Raw genomic sequence first — 15624 nt, 5'->3', positions numbered from 1 at the left:
ATGGTTTTAATTGCATACATTTTTCCTAACAGAGTTACAGTGAATGGATGCATGGGTTTGAAAAGATGGCAAGAGAATATTTACGAGAGGCCTCGGGGTCAGAGGAGGTTAAGGTCAGTACAAATAGCATATGCTACCCTTTGTGTAGCACAGATCTTCTGTTTAAACTTGTGAATTGCTTATGAGGTTCAAATCAGATAACAGGCTGCATAAAAATTGACATCCATAATGATATTAACAAACCATCTATAATGAAGGGATCGGAGCAGTTTTTAAAAAGGCAAACAAAATCTTGCGAAATTATGAGAGCGACACTATGTAATGGTGTAAAAAGAACTGGTGGGTCTTTTGAGAATTTGCCCATGTGGATTCCATTATTGGAGTATACCTGCCACCTGTGTGCGAGATTCTTTTGGTCATCGGTGTCTGTTTGGGCTGCACCCTAGGTCTCCTCGTACCCCACTCACCTGAATGTGTGATGGGTGGAGTGGGCCCTACTGTCCCTCATTTCCTTCTTACCCCCTGTGAACCCCAGCAGTGTCCGCCTGTTTTTCTGGGCTACTGTTAATTAGTGCAGTCGTCTGGACCCCGTATAGATGAATGAGTTGAGTGACAATTGGGTCCTTTATGCCCTGGCGTAGGGGGGTGTGAGGAGATCTAGGGTGTAGGTGCGGCCCCAATGGACACTGCTGGCCAAAAGAATCTGATTTCACATATGGGACATGTGGAATCTGTGTGGACAGCAAGCCTTGGAGGGTCACATTTACTGAAAAGCAGGTTTAACCATTCTTTAGTGGCTTCCAGTTAAACTTCCCCTCCCCTCTCCACTGCTCCTGCGGTGTCATGACATTACTAAGCATTGAGTGTCTGTCGGTTATATGCTGAAACACAGCACCAGCTGTTACTCGTCCGAAAACTGGTCACGTTTATAGCTCTTGATTAACTTAAGTCAGACATCTACAAAACACTTCATTATAACCCAGTGTAATGGAACACTTTATGCAGCATGCAGTTGCATGCTGCTAAAACCAGTATTTGTTCTTATGCCCGGCACAGCATTTCCAGACTCCAGGGTGGATTAAAAACCCTTCCATTAGATCTGAACTGTTTGAGCATGTGAGGCTGACCTCTTGTTTTCAATAGCACCACAATCATTTATCATTACAAAGGTTAAAGTCCCATAGGAAGAACCTTAGTTGAATGTTGTACCTGATGTCATTTGAAGGTTTTCCTTTCCATGCTGTTGCGGAATAAAGTCCTGCAAATGTGTATAACACAGGGCTTGATAGTTACATTAAGATGGTTAATCATAGAACATAAATCTGTGTCAACTGATGTAAAATCTGTGGGATTTCTCTCCACCCCTCCACCCCACCCCATAGGCTATGGAGCAGAAGCTGAAGGAGGCTGAGGAAATGCATATAATGTTACAGCTGGAGTGTGAGAAGTACAAGGGAGTCCTTGCAGAGACGGTAGGGAGCCATGTCACTTCCACCCAATGACACTGCAAACTGTCAGTCTTCCTATCATGAAATTAACTAAAATTCTGTGTTAGGAGGGGATTTTACAAAGACTACAGAGGAGTGTGGAAGAGGAGGAGAGCAACTGGAAAATAAAAATTGAAGAGTCGCAGAAGGAACTTAGACAGGTATTTATAAAGATCTGTCTCCTGAGCCTTTTTTCATTTCTTCTGGATATTTTGTGCGTGGTTCAGACTAACACTAGAATATTTTGCAAACCTCATTTGTTAGGTGGCTTCCTAACCGCTGTTTATATGTAACATTAAATCAGTCGGAAATCAATGTAGTAAAATACCCAGCATCTCTCACTGTAACGTCAAGGGCTTGCCTTGATGCATTGTGATGCTGTGTGTAAGATCATCCTTGCTTTGGAGAGAGACCTCTACACACTTAAGGCATTACAAAGTGCCTTAGATTTATGGGGCAGTTCCTTACAGTAGTAAGAACAAACAAAGAAAATAAATATTGTTGTCTTTTATCCCAAAGGAACTCAATTTATTTTACAAAGTCCATGTACAACTGTAGTGAAATCCCTTTTTCCACTGCTGCTGCGATGCAGCTATTTCTGTGGTGGCCGCTGTTCAACAGTGTACAGAAACATGGCATAGCAGATAGGACTGGAAGTTGAGAATGCTGTATCTAACGAACTCCAAGTGTCCCACTGACATGCCCTAGGCTCTGAATTCTTCTGCCCCAGTAAATCACTGTCCACACTTTTCAGTCTTCCGTTTTCACACTGTCAATTCGGATTATGCATACAATGATCCATCAGTGCATACAGAGCCGGGTGGTTGTGTCAAGGGTTAGCTACAGTCGATTCATAACCATTTCTCTGAAGCTGTTAAAACAGGACTGAAAAGTCAGCTGCAAGCTTCCTTCCTTTCAAAAAGGATCCCTTTATAGCATGAGCAGCAGAAAGGAGGCTTGTAACTCTTATCCGCTTCCTTCCCTAGCCCAGAATTAAAACAGGTCAAACCAATTTTTCAAAAAAATTCTTTCTAAACTACTTCTAGGCTGAGAATTTGAAACCCAGGGTATCAACCTGAAGCAAATGTGTATAGCTGAATTATAAACCTCTTGGTTAAGAGATTTGTAACAGGCTGACATGTCTTTAACTATAGATGCACTACCATCTGCTGTCATAATACAGATTTTTAATATAGCGAAATCTGCTGGGTTTAGCTATCAATAGTTTATGAATGGACACCATCTTCCCTATCAAGCAAACATGAAGGACATTTGCCTTAGTATGAATAATAGAGGGCTGGTTTAGCACTTGTCTAATGAGTCCTTTGTTTGGGATCGAAATATCTCAGGCAGAGGATTTCTTGTATTGTGATAGGGAGGGTGGGGCGGTCGGTATGTGAGAGAGTGGGAGGGGAGGCCCCTTAATATACCCAAGACTTGGACGGTTTTACAAAATGTTTACTGCACCAAGATTCTGTTTTTAAACGAATTACTGTGGCTCCGATAGATCTATGGTAACCTTTAAATTGTGTATTCATCTGTATTGAAAACTGCAGATGCGCTCTTCAGTTGGTTCATTGGAGCACGAAATAGAGGGATTAAAGGAAGAAATCAAAGAAGCTGAAACTGTACGTTTAAATATTTCATCCCTTTTGAAGCTTTCCGTTCAATAACCTCTTAAGTCACTACTTACATTTGAAACCTTTTTGGGAACTGTTTCATGCAAGTAGAGCAGATTTGTATTGCTGATTAAGCTGCATTGCAGATTCAACTCTAAAAACCTTGTGATGAAGATCTTGAAAAAGTGGGTGCCTGAAGTCTGGCTCCTAAGGCTAGGTTTAGGCGCCTCCATAAATGGCTGGATTTCCCTAAGTGTTCGAGTTAGTGGGAGCCAATGGATGCTCACCACTTGTGGAAATGAGGCCTCCTATGGAGGCTCCTAACTCTAGTCTTGAGAGCCGAACTCCAGGCAAATACTTTTTAGAAGGTTTGTGTTCAAAGTTCAAATAAATCTGAATTTAAATGGCCAACCTGTGCCAGCTGCAAGGTTTGAGAAGATAAATAATTATTTTATATTCAACAGTAATGTTTACGAAAACAATAACAATGAAAGGAAACCATCAGAAACTATGTTAACTCTGTTTTTCTGTTTCTAGCTTAAAAAAGAGACAGAACATTTGGAAAGCGAACTAGAAAAGGCAGAAATAGAGCGATCCACTTACGTTTCAGAAGTCAGAGAGGTAAACATAACTGACAAAACAACATTCCTTTTTCTTTTCTGTGGTAATAAGTCAATTGGCATAATGATAGAACCCTTAACTATCAGAGTTGAGGACATGGTGCTTGTGACTTTTAGGTAGATGGACACATTAATAACGGAGCAGAAGACAAACAGGCATCCTAAGGAGACAAATCCTAAAAACTCTAAACTTCATTTCAGCTCAAAGATCTGTTGACTGAATTGCAGAAAAAACTTGATGATTCATATTCTGAAGCAGTAAGACAGAATGAAGAGTTAAATTTGGTAAGAAACGTTTTCTCCAGTGGGCTCAAATTATGCTTATATGGAGAAACCATTCCAAATCCTGTCTGTCTGCTAACCTCTTCAGCTTGGTGTTTTTGTCCATTGCAATATCATTTTTGTAGTATGACTTTTACAGTTTGTCTTTTTCTGCTCCTAACTATAGCATGACTGGTTCTTTAGAAAAGTCTTAAGCCTTAAGATTTTCATACTTCAGTGAGCTTTTTCAGGATCGGTGTTTCATATAATTTAGACAAACAAGTGTAGCTGCATGTAGGAGACTTTTGAATTACCAAAAACGTGTGTGCGCCAATCAACTTAACATAGAAAACCACCTTGGGCTTTCTTCCAAAGATATCTAGAACACAAACACTACACATAAACACGAAGGAGAAGAATACGGAGCACCCACCATAATTTGAGTTGTAAAAGTACAGAGGGAAGAACTCTGTGCATACACAAATCGGCCCAAACTTCTCTGGTTTGTTCCTATTGCTCAGTCACTTATTGTTGCTCTGAAATAGCTGAGTGGGTACTGGCATACAAATGTGTACCAGGCTGCATTTTGATTTTGAACACGGCCGGATAACTAATGCTGCCACTGGTAGGTTTTTCAAAGTGGAGCTGGATGAACCCAGGTCTGGCCTGCTGCTCCATATACATATTTTCCAGTGTGAAGGTTAATCTAACTCCGATACCTCCCCGCTCCTAGTCTCCATGCCTGTTTTGAGTGTTAGCTAGGATGGTAAACCCAGCATTAATTTCCCCAAGCTGGATTGCAGTATCATGCTGACCAGCCTTAACAGATGCAAAACTGGTCTGGGTTAAGCCTTCTTAAGTTTAAAAAACCCAAACCTACTTGAGATAAGTAGTTCTAGAAGCGAAGTGAGGCTGTTGGTAGCATGCAGACACTCTTCCAACTCTCAGCTGTTACCTCCCCATGCTGGTGTCACCACTCTGAATACTCTGGGAGGTTTCTGATTACCTGGTTTTACATGTGTAGTGCCCTCTCTGTTTGGGTTTACCTTCCAATCTTGGCTTGTAAGAACCACATTGACAACTGCAACCTCCTCCCTGGAGAGCAAAAATTTACTTTATTACTGTGCAAACTGCCTAATGTCCGAAGGAAACAGACCTTAAAAAGTGAACATTGCCTTTGCTTAAAGAAATGCACATCTTTAACAGGGCTGTTATAAACACTGCGGGATTCACAGTCACGGCTCTGCCTGTCTGACAGTTTGAATATCGCCGGCAAAGTTCACCCCTTGGTCTACAGCTGCCACCATTTAAAAATCCCAGCTTCTTAGCAAGGTAGCCAAACTACTACAGACCAAAGCTGCTGTCTTGGTGAAGTCTGTAGGGGGCGTTATCATCCTGTCACTCTCCCTGCTGCGTGTTCACGTGCAATGAGGTAGCAAACGGACTGTACTTCTCGCGTACAAAATGTACAGGAATATTCTCCTGTTTGGATGGGTTTGCAGCAGACGAGTTTGAGGAAGAGACAGTGAAATTCACAAGAATTCTGCATTTGGAGGACCCTTACTGTTCTTTGTAATCCCCTGCTAGTTCCCAGGAAGAGTGAGCGAACATGCCTGTAACCTGACATACACAATCTGCAGTATATTGCACAGCCTATTTTAGTAGAGAGGCGACGGTTTGCTCTGAGCTAGTAATATATTGTGGCAATCTCCTCAACTCTGGATGTTTGCTGTGAATTAAGTCAAACATCAGCCTTTTTTGGTATGAACTTTTCTTACTGGCAGTGTCGCTTAAAGTTGAAACCATATGCGGTTGTCACACCGACTCTAACCCCGACTCTAGTCTGTAGCGTGTGTTGCTTGCATTTAACTTTACAGATTGAATCTCTTCCTTGGCTCTCCTTGTAAATCTTGTAACACATGTTGACTAATCCCCTGTGTGTAGTAATTGTTAGTCATTTTTTTTTCCTTCTGCAATCAACGATGCACTGGATTAATCCAAGAAGGATACTAATTAAAAAAGAGCCTCACTCTTTCTTTCTATTTTACAGCTGAAAACACAGTTAAATGATACGCTAGCAAAACTTAAAATTGATCAAAGTGAGAGGCAGAAAGTAGCTGGCGACTTGCCTAAGGTAAGGGGAGCTATTTAATAGATGCAGATTAAGGTATTATAAAAGCTTGACTTTTTTTTTCTTTTTGTTTTAACCAGGCACTAATAACATCTGTAGTTCTGTTGTGCTAAAATACAAGCTGACTATAAAATTTTGAACTGAATGTTTGTGGAGTGGGATTGTAAGTTCTAGGGCCCAAATTCTGTTTTCCAGACAGCGGTACTGTATGTGGCGTTGGAGAGCGGACGCACTATTTGACTAAGATACATATCTGCTTACTTGAGAATAGAACAGGGTCAGAAGGAAACTACTGAAAAACTGTATAGCCAGTGATTTGCTCTGCTTCAAACTGTGTTCTGTTCATTAGAGTTCATGCTGATGTAAATGTAATAGATATGCACTTAACAGTAAGCATTTGCAGTAGTGAGTTAAACAGGCATGCATATACAGCGTGTATCACTGGAATAGACCCTATAATGTTACAAGATGTAGAAAACAAAAATATCTGCATGAGATCAGTGATTCTTTACCAGCAATTGTTGCAACATGTGTTTTGCAGTGGGGATAACCTAAGATGGGTGAGAAACGCAGGTGTTGCTAATCAATATATAAATTGGTCTCACATCGAGGGGATCAATACTTGGATTTGGAGAAGCTTCGCTTGGTGCACTTTATGCCACCTTTCTGTCCCTCTCAGTCCTGGGGCTGGCTGGTTGTTTTCTTTAGATTGTGTTGGTGTATAACTTCTCCACAGAGGTTGTTGCAAAGGCCTGGGATTACTGGAGCGCAATGCACGCCAACCGCCCCACTGTCGCTCCTGTTCAGCTTGGAAGATGAGATGGGGGTGCATGAGGCCGGTTGTGTCACTCTTCCATGCCAAGGGAGCGCTTAGCTTCTCATTTAGGGCAGCTTTAATGCCCTTCAGTGCTGTGGGAGAAGTGCAACAGCAAGAGTATACTAGCATAGGGCAGGTTCTAGCCCTTATTTCCCAAGCCCACATGGATATAACACTTTTGCTCTTCTTGTTCTGCTGAAGAAGCTTTTCCAGTTGTAAGGCCAGTCTTTTAATCCTGGGAAGTTTCATATGACACTTCAGTGTGTTCCACTGACATCCTGATGTAAAGAACAGCTCTTATCAGTAACATTTAAAGGGGTGTGTGTTCTCTCTACCACTACTCTGAGGGTTGTAGATGATGATTTGGATTACTGTAGCTCTAGGAGCGCTAGCCTTGTACCAGGATCCCTCTGTGTTACAGGATCCCTCTGTACAAACAGAACAAAGATGGTCCCTGCCCCAAAGAGCTTACAATTTCAGACGAGACAATAGGTGGGCACAGACAGATGGGAGAGTTCAAGGTATCAATGAGACCGTGTAGGTGAGCATGGACGGTAGTGGTTTCGGCACCAGAGCTGAACGGTTAGGTTTTTTGTAGGCATCATGGAAAAAGTGAGTTCTAAGGAGGGTTTTGAAAGACCCTGATGAGGTAGCTTTGCAGATGGTTTATGGGGAAGCTTCTCCTAAGAGTAAGGAGCAGTGTGGGCGAAAGCACAAAGGTGCTTGTTTGTAAATTTAACAAGTGGGTGATGGAGGCTGGGGTCAACATCTTGATAGTGAATGATAGGCCTTGAAAATGAAGACAAGTAGCTTAGATTTGCTGTGATAGAGAAGGTAGAACCAGTGGAGGGGTGCAAAGAGAGGGGTCATATGGTCAAAATGACTGGCTAGGAAAATGATCTTTGCAGCAGCATTCAGAATGGACTGCGTTTGTCAAGGTCGCAGAGAAGCGTGTTGCGGTAATCAAGATGAGAGTCTGGATGGGAGTTTTTGCTGAGTGGATAGACAGGAAAGGCCGTTATCTTAGTGACGTTATGCAGAAAAAATCGGCAAGATTTAGACCTTGCCAGGATAGGAGAACTTGGAGGTCCTAGTTGAAGATGACATCCAGGTTGTGAGTCTGAGTGACAGGGAGGATGGTGGTGGTGTTCCAGTGATTGAGAGGAGAAAGCAGGGAGGCCTTGGTGGGGAAGATTGAAAGCTCTGTTGAGCTTCAGCTAACGGCCAGATATCCACGAGGAGATATCAGACACACCAGGCTTTTAGTTTGGACAGATGAAGACGTCTTTAGTAGAGGTAGGTCTGCAAGCCAGCGTTGTTGGTAGGGTGGACATTGCAATAGGAGAGAGGGGCAAAAGACTACAGCAGCTCTGCTTTCTGGGTGCAGGGATACGTTAAAAAGATATCAGTGGCCTTATTTAACACTTTCTAAGATGCAAGAATACCAAAGCAAGTGATGGCGCGGTAACCATAATGTATGGTCTGACTGCGGTGGTTAATTCCCACAGTAATGGCAATAAAGCCACGCCATCCTAGAGGATTTTTATTGTATTCTGCATAAATGGCAGATACATGAATTGGGTTTCAGATGCTTATTCAAGTTAGTTTAATGTGAAAGACTATCTGTTGTTCAACTTTTTTCCTAAGCTTGACACAATTGCCTACTAGCATAACTTTCACATGTAGCCAGCCTGACATGCAAAATACCTGATTGTAAGAAGACGCATCAATCTCAGTGAATGGCGTGGTCCCCTGAGCGAACATGGCATAAAACAGATTTTCTCCAGAACACTTATTTCCTGTGTGTCTAACATTAGGAGTTAAACAGGCGGTTTGCTTTCCATCCTTTAATTGCTGCCTCTGTTTTTCCCTACAGGCCCAAGAGTCACTGGCATCTCTTGAGAGAGAAATAGGAAAAGCTGCCGGGGATGCCAACGTTATTGAGAACAGCGATGGTTCCTCAGAGCCAGTGAGTCTGTCTCCAGGGCCAATTCAGGGCTTATGCAAAGTGTTAACTCTGAGAAATGAGCTGTAGCTGCAGAACATACAATAGTCCACTGGCACTGAAATTGGGTCAGGAGATTTTCCTAGCATAGAAAAATGTCAGAAGTGCTTCCTCCTTGAGCTGTGTCCTCTCAATGCTCAGGATCACAAGGGTGTTTACACTTGGGCTCGGCTGGTATTTGCACCATGACCCCCTTATCTTTCAAGTTCACCTTTTGGGGGTGGGGCTGGAGGGTTGACTTATGAGCCAGGGTTTTCAAAATGGAAATAAAATTGGCTTGGTTCTTCAGGTGCAGGCAGGGGGGAAGAGTTTTAACAGCGCTTCTCCCTCATTAACGAACACTTAAAAATGATCTTCCTGTAACTACATAAGCTTCAAACATTCAGCATTTGATGGCACTCTGAAGCATGTAATTCCACATGGAGACTGGCACCTTGTCCTGCCTCAGTATTGCAACACGCATGCTTAACCCCTTCAGTCAGAGCCATATGAACCATGGGGAAGAGCGCATCAGCCCGCTGAAAGTGTCTTAGTCCCTCTTTAGCCAATGCCGTGCCACTGGGAGCATGATGACCCTGGTCCAGCGTGGCAGCAGAATCTCGTTGGTCTGCATTTCAGTAAGCAGTGATCCTGAGAATCCCTTTGCCTGCAGTGTGGCGGCTTTCTGGAGCGTGGGTCCATTTTGCGATTCTCGTCTCCGATAGCAGTACATTGAAAGGTTACAGCTGAAATACTTTGTTGGCTACAGAGTTGGACAACCAACATCAAGCTGTGAATGTCCGTGAAGGCCTGACTTGGCTAAACATCTTGGATGCCTAACGTGAGCCCAAATGTACCATGGTTGTGCATGCAAATTGGGCTAAAGAGCTTAACCATGTCAGGGGACTTCAGACTTCTCAGTAGCTACATTATGTCGAAGGGTGGAAGAAATGTCATACTTGGAGGGAGGGAGCTGCAGATGTTGATGGGAGAAGCAATTTCAGTTGACTCCATTTTGCTACTGAAGGTAAAAGTGACTTCGGAAACCTCATGGAGCAGAGTTCTCTACAGAGCACTAGAGAAGAATCCTTGCTCTGCAGTTATTAGATGCAATGAATGCCAGAGTAGAAAGCAATCAGTCATTGACACTGCTTGGCTGTTGCATCACAAGCTACAGAGCCTGCAGCCAAAGACACATCCGGTCCCATGAAGCTATTTAAGGTTCAGGACTGGGAAGTTCCCTTGTGATACAGAGAGTTTGCAAACATACAGAGATGTCAAGCAAACAAGTCAGGAGATTGTCATGTTCCACGCAGAGGCCATAACTGCCAGTTCCACTGAGGCAGGATCGTCTTTGCTCTGTAAGTTCTGAATTATGGTTACTTAACTAAAAAGGAAACTACACCGGAACCATTGCACATTTAAACTCATTGCTTCATTGTTGTAACACATGGCTCACTTTGAGGCATCTTTGAAGCCATCCCTGAGCACTAGGGCCATGCCAGGTCTGAATTCACAGATAGGACCTGTGTGAGTTCTAATAGTGCACAGACATCTGGACACTTTCTTACCGAGTGAATACACTGATTTGAAAGCACAGTTGCAGTCTTACCCATTTCTAATCTCTGAATCCTAACCTAAAACCCTACCTCAGCGCCAAATACTTGAAGTGTCCTGTGTAGTCTGTGACGGAAAGTAAGCACTGGGCTTGCTGTCTGCCTGGACAGGAAGATGAGAGCTGCAGGCACACGTAGGATGGAAGTTTTCTGTGGCTCCTTTTCCAACATCTTTTTATCGGAGGGCTTTTTAGAGAGTGTACAAGGGGCAAATACTGCTTCCTCACCTCCAGGGAGAGCTGAGTGCAGGGGAGTTGGTGGTGGCAGGCTATGGGAAGCTTGCAGCGAGGGAGTGGTCAGCACGGATTCCCTCCTCTTCACCAGCTGCGGAGGAGAGAATGATGGTGGATGCACCAGTCAGAATCTTTTCTTCCTGGTGGTGGAGAATTGAGTGGCGGGAGGGCATAGCAGCAAGAGTATTGCAACCCTGAAATTGTAACTGTGGCAGTGTTGGGTTGAGCCCAAGTCTAAGTGGGGGAGCTGGGATTTGGTCCCAAGAGGTCTGAATAATACAAGAGTTATAGCTGATCCCTCTTAGTGAAACTAAATTATACAATGAATATGAAAGGAAGAGAAGCAGACAGAATAAGAGTGAGAGAGAAGAGCTCTCCACTGGAGGAGAAGAGGTGTAAGAGCCAATAAAAAACAGCATTTACCTATTACCATAAGAGAGGAGCAGTCCCAGTTGTTCATTATTGTGTAATCCATATGTTGTGCTCTCGTATGCAGCTGTCAGTTAATTCTGTGGCTCATTAATTTGCTAGACTTAAAGTCAAACTTGCAATCATACTTATTTATCCATGTTAAACACTTGAGATAATGCTGAGGTTCAACATACATAGATTTTAATTGTCTGATCCCTTATAGTGGCTACTTTATTTAATATAGATTCCCAGTTATTTTTACAGTAGAGAAACATGTTTGCAGATCTTACTGTGCAAACATAGCCCTCACACATTCTTACCAACCTACGTGTCTTAGACTAGGTGGGACACCAAGACAGTGCTGGGAGGCTTGATTTTAGTGTCCTTCGCTGATTTTTGATGCATCCAGCCATAATCTTAGCCCAATGGGATACGTATTTTTTTTTTTTCCCGTGATCACTTTCCGCCTTTTAAGATGACTTATGTTTTGGACAAACCATTCACTAAAGCTGTATATTTTAAGATGTGATTTTTACAAAAACCTTGCTCTTCAGTAGATTATCTACTGGTGGTTGAACTAGTTCTGATACCATAGGATGAGGATCTCTTAGAAACCACATCTTAATATTCAACACCTCTAAAAGTGGTTCTGTCTGAATCTGTAATTGTAATTTTTCCATAACTATTATGGTGGGTTTTTCAGAAGTACTAAGCATTGGTCTAACTCTGTCCCCACTGAAGTCAATGGCAAAATTGCTAATGATTTGGTCAGAGCAGATTTAAGCGAATGCTGAACACTTTTGAAAATTTCACTCAAAGTGCCTTTCTCTGTTCCAGCTGAGGATTAGAATAATTTCCTTCACTGAGGTCAGGTTTTTTTAACTTGTGGATACTTGCAAATGAAAGCTCCTCCAGCGTCTTCCAGAGTTTACTGAGCTGAGTGAAAATAGTAACATCTCAAGTTTTTTGTATGATGGGCTTATGTGGAATCGTCTGGTGAAAGGAATAAATATTTGCAGTCTAAATAGGGGTTTATATCGTGTTTGGTTCTAGTTTTGCCTGAGCAAGTTTGTCTTCTGGAATCCAGGATAAATGGATAGTGAAGTTCAAAAACCAAGGGCATGTCATCTATTTATGCAAAATATGAATTTTGGATAAATAAGTAGTGCGGACTCTATTTTGAGTGCATCAGGAGAGTGACCTCTTTCTCGATCTTTCTAGATTTTATAGTCCTCTCTTCCAGCTGTCTGAGAGCCTTATTCACTTTATATCCAATTATTTTAAAATGTGGTGAGTGCAGAGAAGTGCACCAAATGGAATCAAAGTCAGTCCATAGATTCTACCCAGGGCTGGAGTAAGAAACCACCCATGGAGGCAGAAGGAGTGTGAGAGCAGCTAGCCAGCAGGCTTTCAGAGCCAGAATCGGAGTGCTCTCTCTTCCATCAGTGACTAATCTGAGAGGCTAATAATAGGCCAGCTTTCTGCTCTTGGGACTAGACCTGTGCGCCATCTCCAGCAAATAGGAGCTGGAGCTTTGTGCCCCAGGGTATGACCACCATTATATGCTGTTAATAACAAGATCCATATGGAAACCCAACTCTTTATAAAATGCATTGGTGCCTTGTATGCCAGCTTGTGGGGAAGGGCAGGGGGACATCACCTAATGTAAACTAGAAAACCATTTCCTCTGCCCCTCCCACCCATCCCTAGCGGCACGTCAATGAGAAATACACTCCTCCAAGCTGCCAGTTCAGTCCTTCTGGACACAGTTGGGTACAGACTGACTTGCCTCACTCGAGGTAGCTGCTATCATCATTCTGTCATATTGCTGCATTCTGTCTCCCCTGGCTAACCATGCTGTCTCAGCCCCCAATAAACATGCCTCATGGGGTGCGTCCTGTACTCTGATCAGATATTCAGTCAGACCTCCCGGTTATTTGGTGCTAAGCTGCCAACAGTCAGACACTGACGAACCGTGGCTACCCCACTGCAAGTATAAGTCCCGAATCAACGGACCCTTCGCTTTCTCCAGTGTTCTGTGTGGAGAGACCCCTATTGTCAGAGTTGCACGGTGTATACCAATGTATAAGAAGGCCTCATTTTGGATTGAGAATCTAGTTCTGGTCTCTCAGTAATTCACTTGTAAATGAGCTATTAATGATTCTTTTTTTTCACCCCTCCTGTTTCAGGAATTGACTGAAAAAAGACTAAACCTGGCAGTGAGTCTATGCCAGGATGTAGGACACCTCAAGAAGTTGGTTGTGTCAATAAGCCAAATGCTCTCAAAGGGAAAAGAACACTATCAACTAGTAGGTAGGAAATGGATTCTTTAGTTGTAACCAGGGGTATGTCTACACTGCAGTAAGACACCCACAGCGGCCCATGTCAGCTGAATCAGGCTCGTGGGCTCGGGCTGTGGGGCTATAAAACTGCAATGTAGCTGTCCGGGCTGGGGCTAGAGCCCGAACTGTGGGACTCCACCATGGGGGAGGGTCCCAGACCCTGGACTTCAGCCCAAACCTGGCCGTCTACGCTGCAGTTTTATAGGCCCACAGCCCGAGCCCCACGACCCTGATTAGCTGACGTGGGCCGGCTGTGGGTGTCTTAACCTGGGTATGTCTACACTGCAATATCTGTCTCAGATAAGCGTTCTCTAACTTCATGACAGGTGGGTTTTAACAAGTCTGGCATCTGTTAAGTCTGATGTTTTAGAGAGATTCTGTCAAAAGCTTCTAAGGGGTACCAGACCTGTTCTTACTCCTTTCTTGATCCCTCCTCCATTCAGCCTTCTCAGATCTCAGCCTTTCCTGCTCCTCTTTCTAGGCTTGAGAGCTCACTGGCTGGTTGTGATGTGACAATCAGACTTCTTTTTTTCTTTGACAGATGATTGTCTCTTCCACACAGCAGTCTTGTTTGCTTCCATAGTGTCTGCGGCAGTGCAAAAGATCATACACACTGATGTATCTTTGGAATGGGTATAAAAATAAGCGAGTGAGATTTTACTGAGCGTGCAGTGGAAGTATGGAATAGTCACTGTGATATGAAATAGCAGTTTCAGGCTGGGAGCATAGTGACACCTGTTTGTGTTATTGGGTTTGCATGCTTTAATTCAAAGCTACCTTTTAAAAACCAGGGGCCTTCCATAGCTGACCACCTAGTGTTGACAACCCAGAGCTGACAGAAGGTTGGACAAGCCTGAGGTGTTGGAACCTTCTTACAGAACCCATCAGACTTGAGACAGCTAAAAGTTAGAGAGATGGAGGACTGTGAAGGCCGCAGGCTGAATGGAAAAAACTACTATATAGCAGACTAAACAGAGTTTGAGGTTCAGTTGATAAGAATTAGGCATTAGTTTTTAGGTCGTGAACACGGGGAAGGTTCAGTGAAGTTAGTGTCTGAGCTGTCCCACCCTTGTATTTAGAACAGGTACTTTCTTCTTCCTCCTCTTAGCGTCCATGGTTTTATCTCAATGGCTTCTGTCTTCTGAGGGGTCAGGAAACTCCAGTTTCTCCAAAGCTGCTTTGTACCTTGGGTAACGAGGCATTATAAACAATAGATCACTTTTTGCTATCATCCTCCCAACCTATTGGGCTTTGGCCTCTGTACTGTCCTGGAGTTCACTACCGAGGTGACCACTAGCCCGGTCTTCGGGATGACCTGCTCAACTAATGTTTGCTGTACATGAATTTCTTTGAGCAGTGATTCTTTGTAAACTCCTTGGCTTAAGTGGATTTTTTTTCTTTCTCTTGCAGAATGAAGTCACAGGGGAATCATTAATTTGAGGATAGCAGAAGGCATTGTATTATATTTTGCCAAATTAAAGCCTTATTTATGTTTTCACCCTTTCTACTTCGTCAAACACTGAACAGAGTTTTGTCTTTTCTAATTCTTGTTAGACTACTGATTTAAAGAAGAAAAACTCTGTAGACACCTCCAGAATTTAGTTTTATAATAAAAATTGTTTGGATAATTAGACCTCTACATTCCTGGAGATATGGTAAATGTATAATCTTTTATCTTTTATTTTGCTCAGTAAAACTTGTTCAGAAAAATCCAGCGGGGAAATGACGACAATGGAATAAATATAACATTTTAATACTGATGTTGTACACTGTTTTACTTAGATACATTTTGGGAGTAGCTGCCTCTGACTTCAGCCTCAAGTAAACACTCCTTTTTTGGTTGCTAATGTAATCGGTTTTTGTAATGGTGTCAGCAATTAAAGGGATGCTTATTATTCAGAAAGTGCATCTGTTTTTATTGACTTATTGGCATTGCCAGGAAAGTTCCATGCCTTCCTCCCTGGAGGAATAGCACCAGGCTATATTGAGTGCTGGTGGTGGTCTGTCTCTGGTACAAGGCCCAGACTGCTCCCTTCAGAGGTCTCCTCCAAATAGACAATACAACACAAACTGGGAGACTTTATGAATAGAGCCCTGCAAATC

General features: G+C 43.0%; 1 protein-coding gene across 12 annotated transcripts in view; it reads left to right on the top strand.

Annotated features, from left to right (window-relative positions):
• The window catches only part of KTN1 (kinectin 1), a 114705-nt gene extending 99281 nt beyond the window's left edge, over positions 1–15424 (top strand). For 7 of the 12 annotated variants that reach the window (XM_048853188.2, XM_048853185.2, XM_048853187.2 and 4 more), the window contains 10 exons: positions 33–113; positions 1383–1472; positions 1556–1648; positions 3044–3115; positions 3644–3727; positions 3928–4011; positions 6038–6121; positions 8812–8904; positions 13369–13492; positions 14932–15424. In XM_048853188.2, the coding sequence (XP_048709145.2) occupies positions 33–113; positions 1383–1472; positions 1556–1648; positions 3044–3115; positions 3644–3727; positions 3928–4011; positions 6038–6121; positions 8812–8904; positions 13369–13492; positions 14932–14936 (810 nt within the window). In that variant the 3' untranslated portion in view covers positions 14937–15424. The remainder of the gene's footprint in view (positions 1–32; positions 114–1382; positions 1473–1555; positions 1649–3043; positions 3116–3643; positions 3728–3927; positions 4012–6037; positions 6122–8811; positions 8905–13368; positions 13493–14931) is intronic. The other 5 variants (XM_048853195.2, XM_048853192.2, XM_048853189.2 and 2 more) reach the window with 1 other exon arrangement.
• Positions 15425–15624: the final 200 nt, after the last annotated feature.

This window comes from Caretta caretta, chromosome 6, assembly GCF_965140235.1.
Source record: "Caretta caretta isolate rCarCar2 chromosome 6, rCarCar1.hap1, whole genome shotgun sequence".
NCBI lineage: Eukaryota > Metazoa > Chordata > Testudines > Cheloniidae > Caretta > Caretta caretta.
The sequence above is the reverse complement of the archived record's forward strand: the minus strand, read 5'-3'. Positions and strand labels throughout refer to the sequence as shown.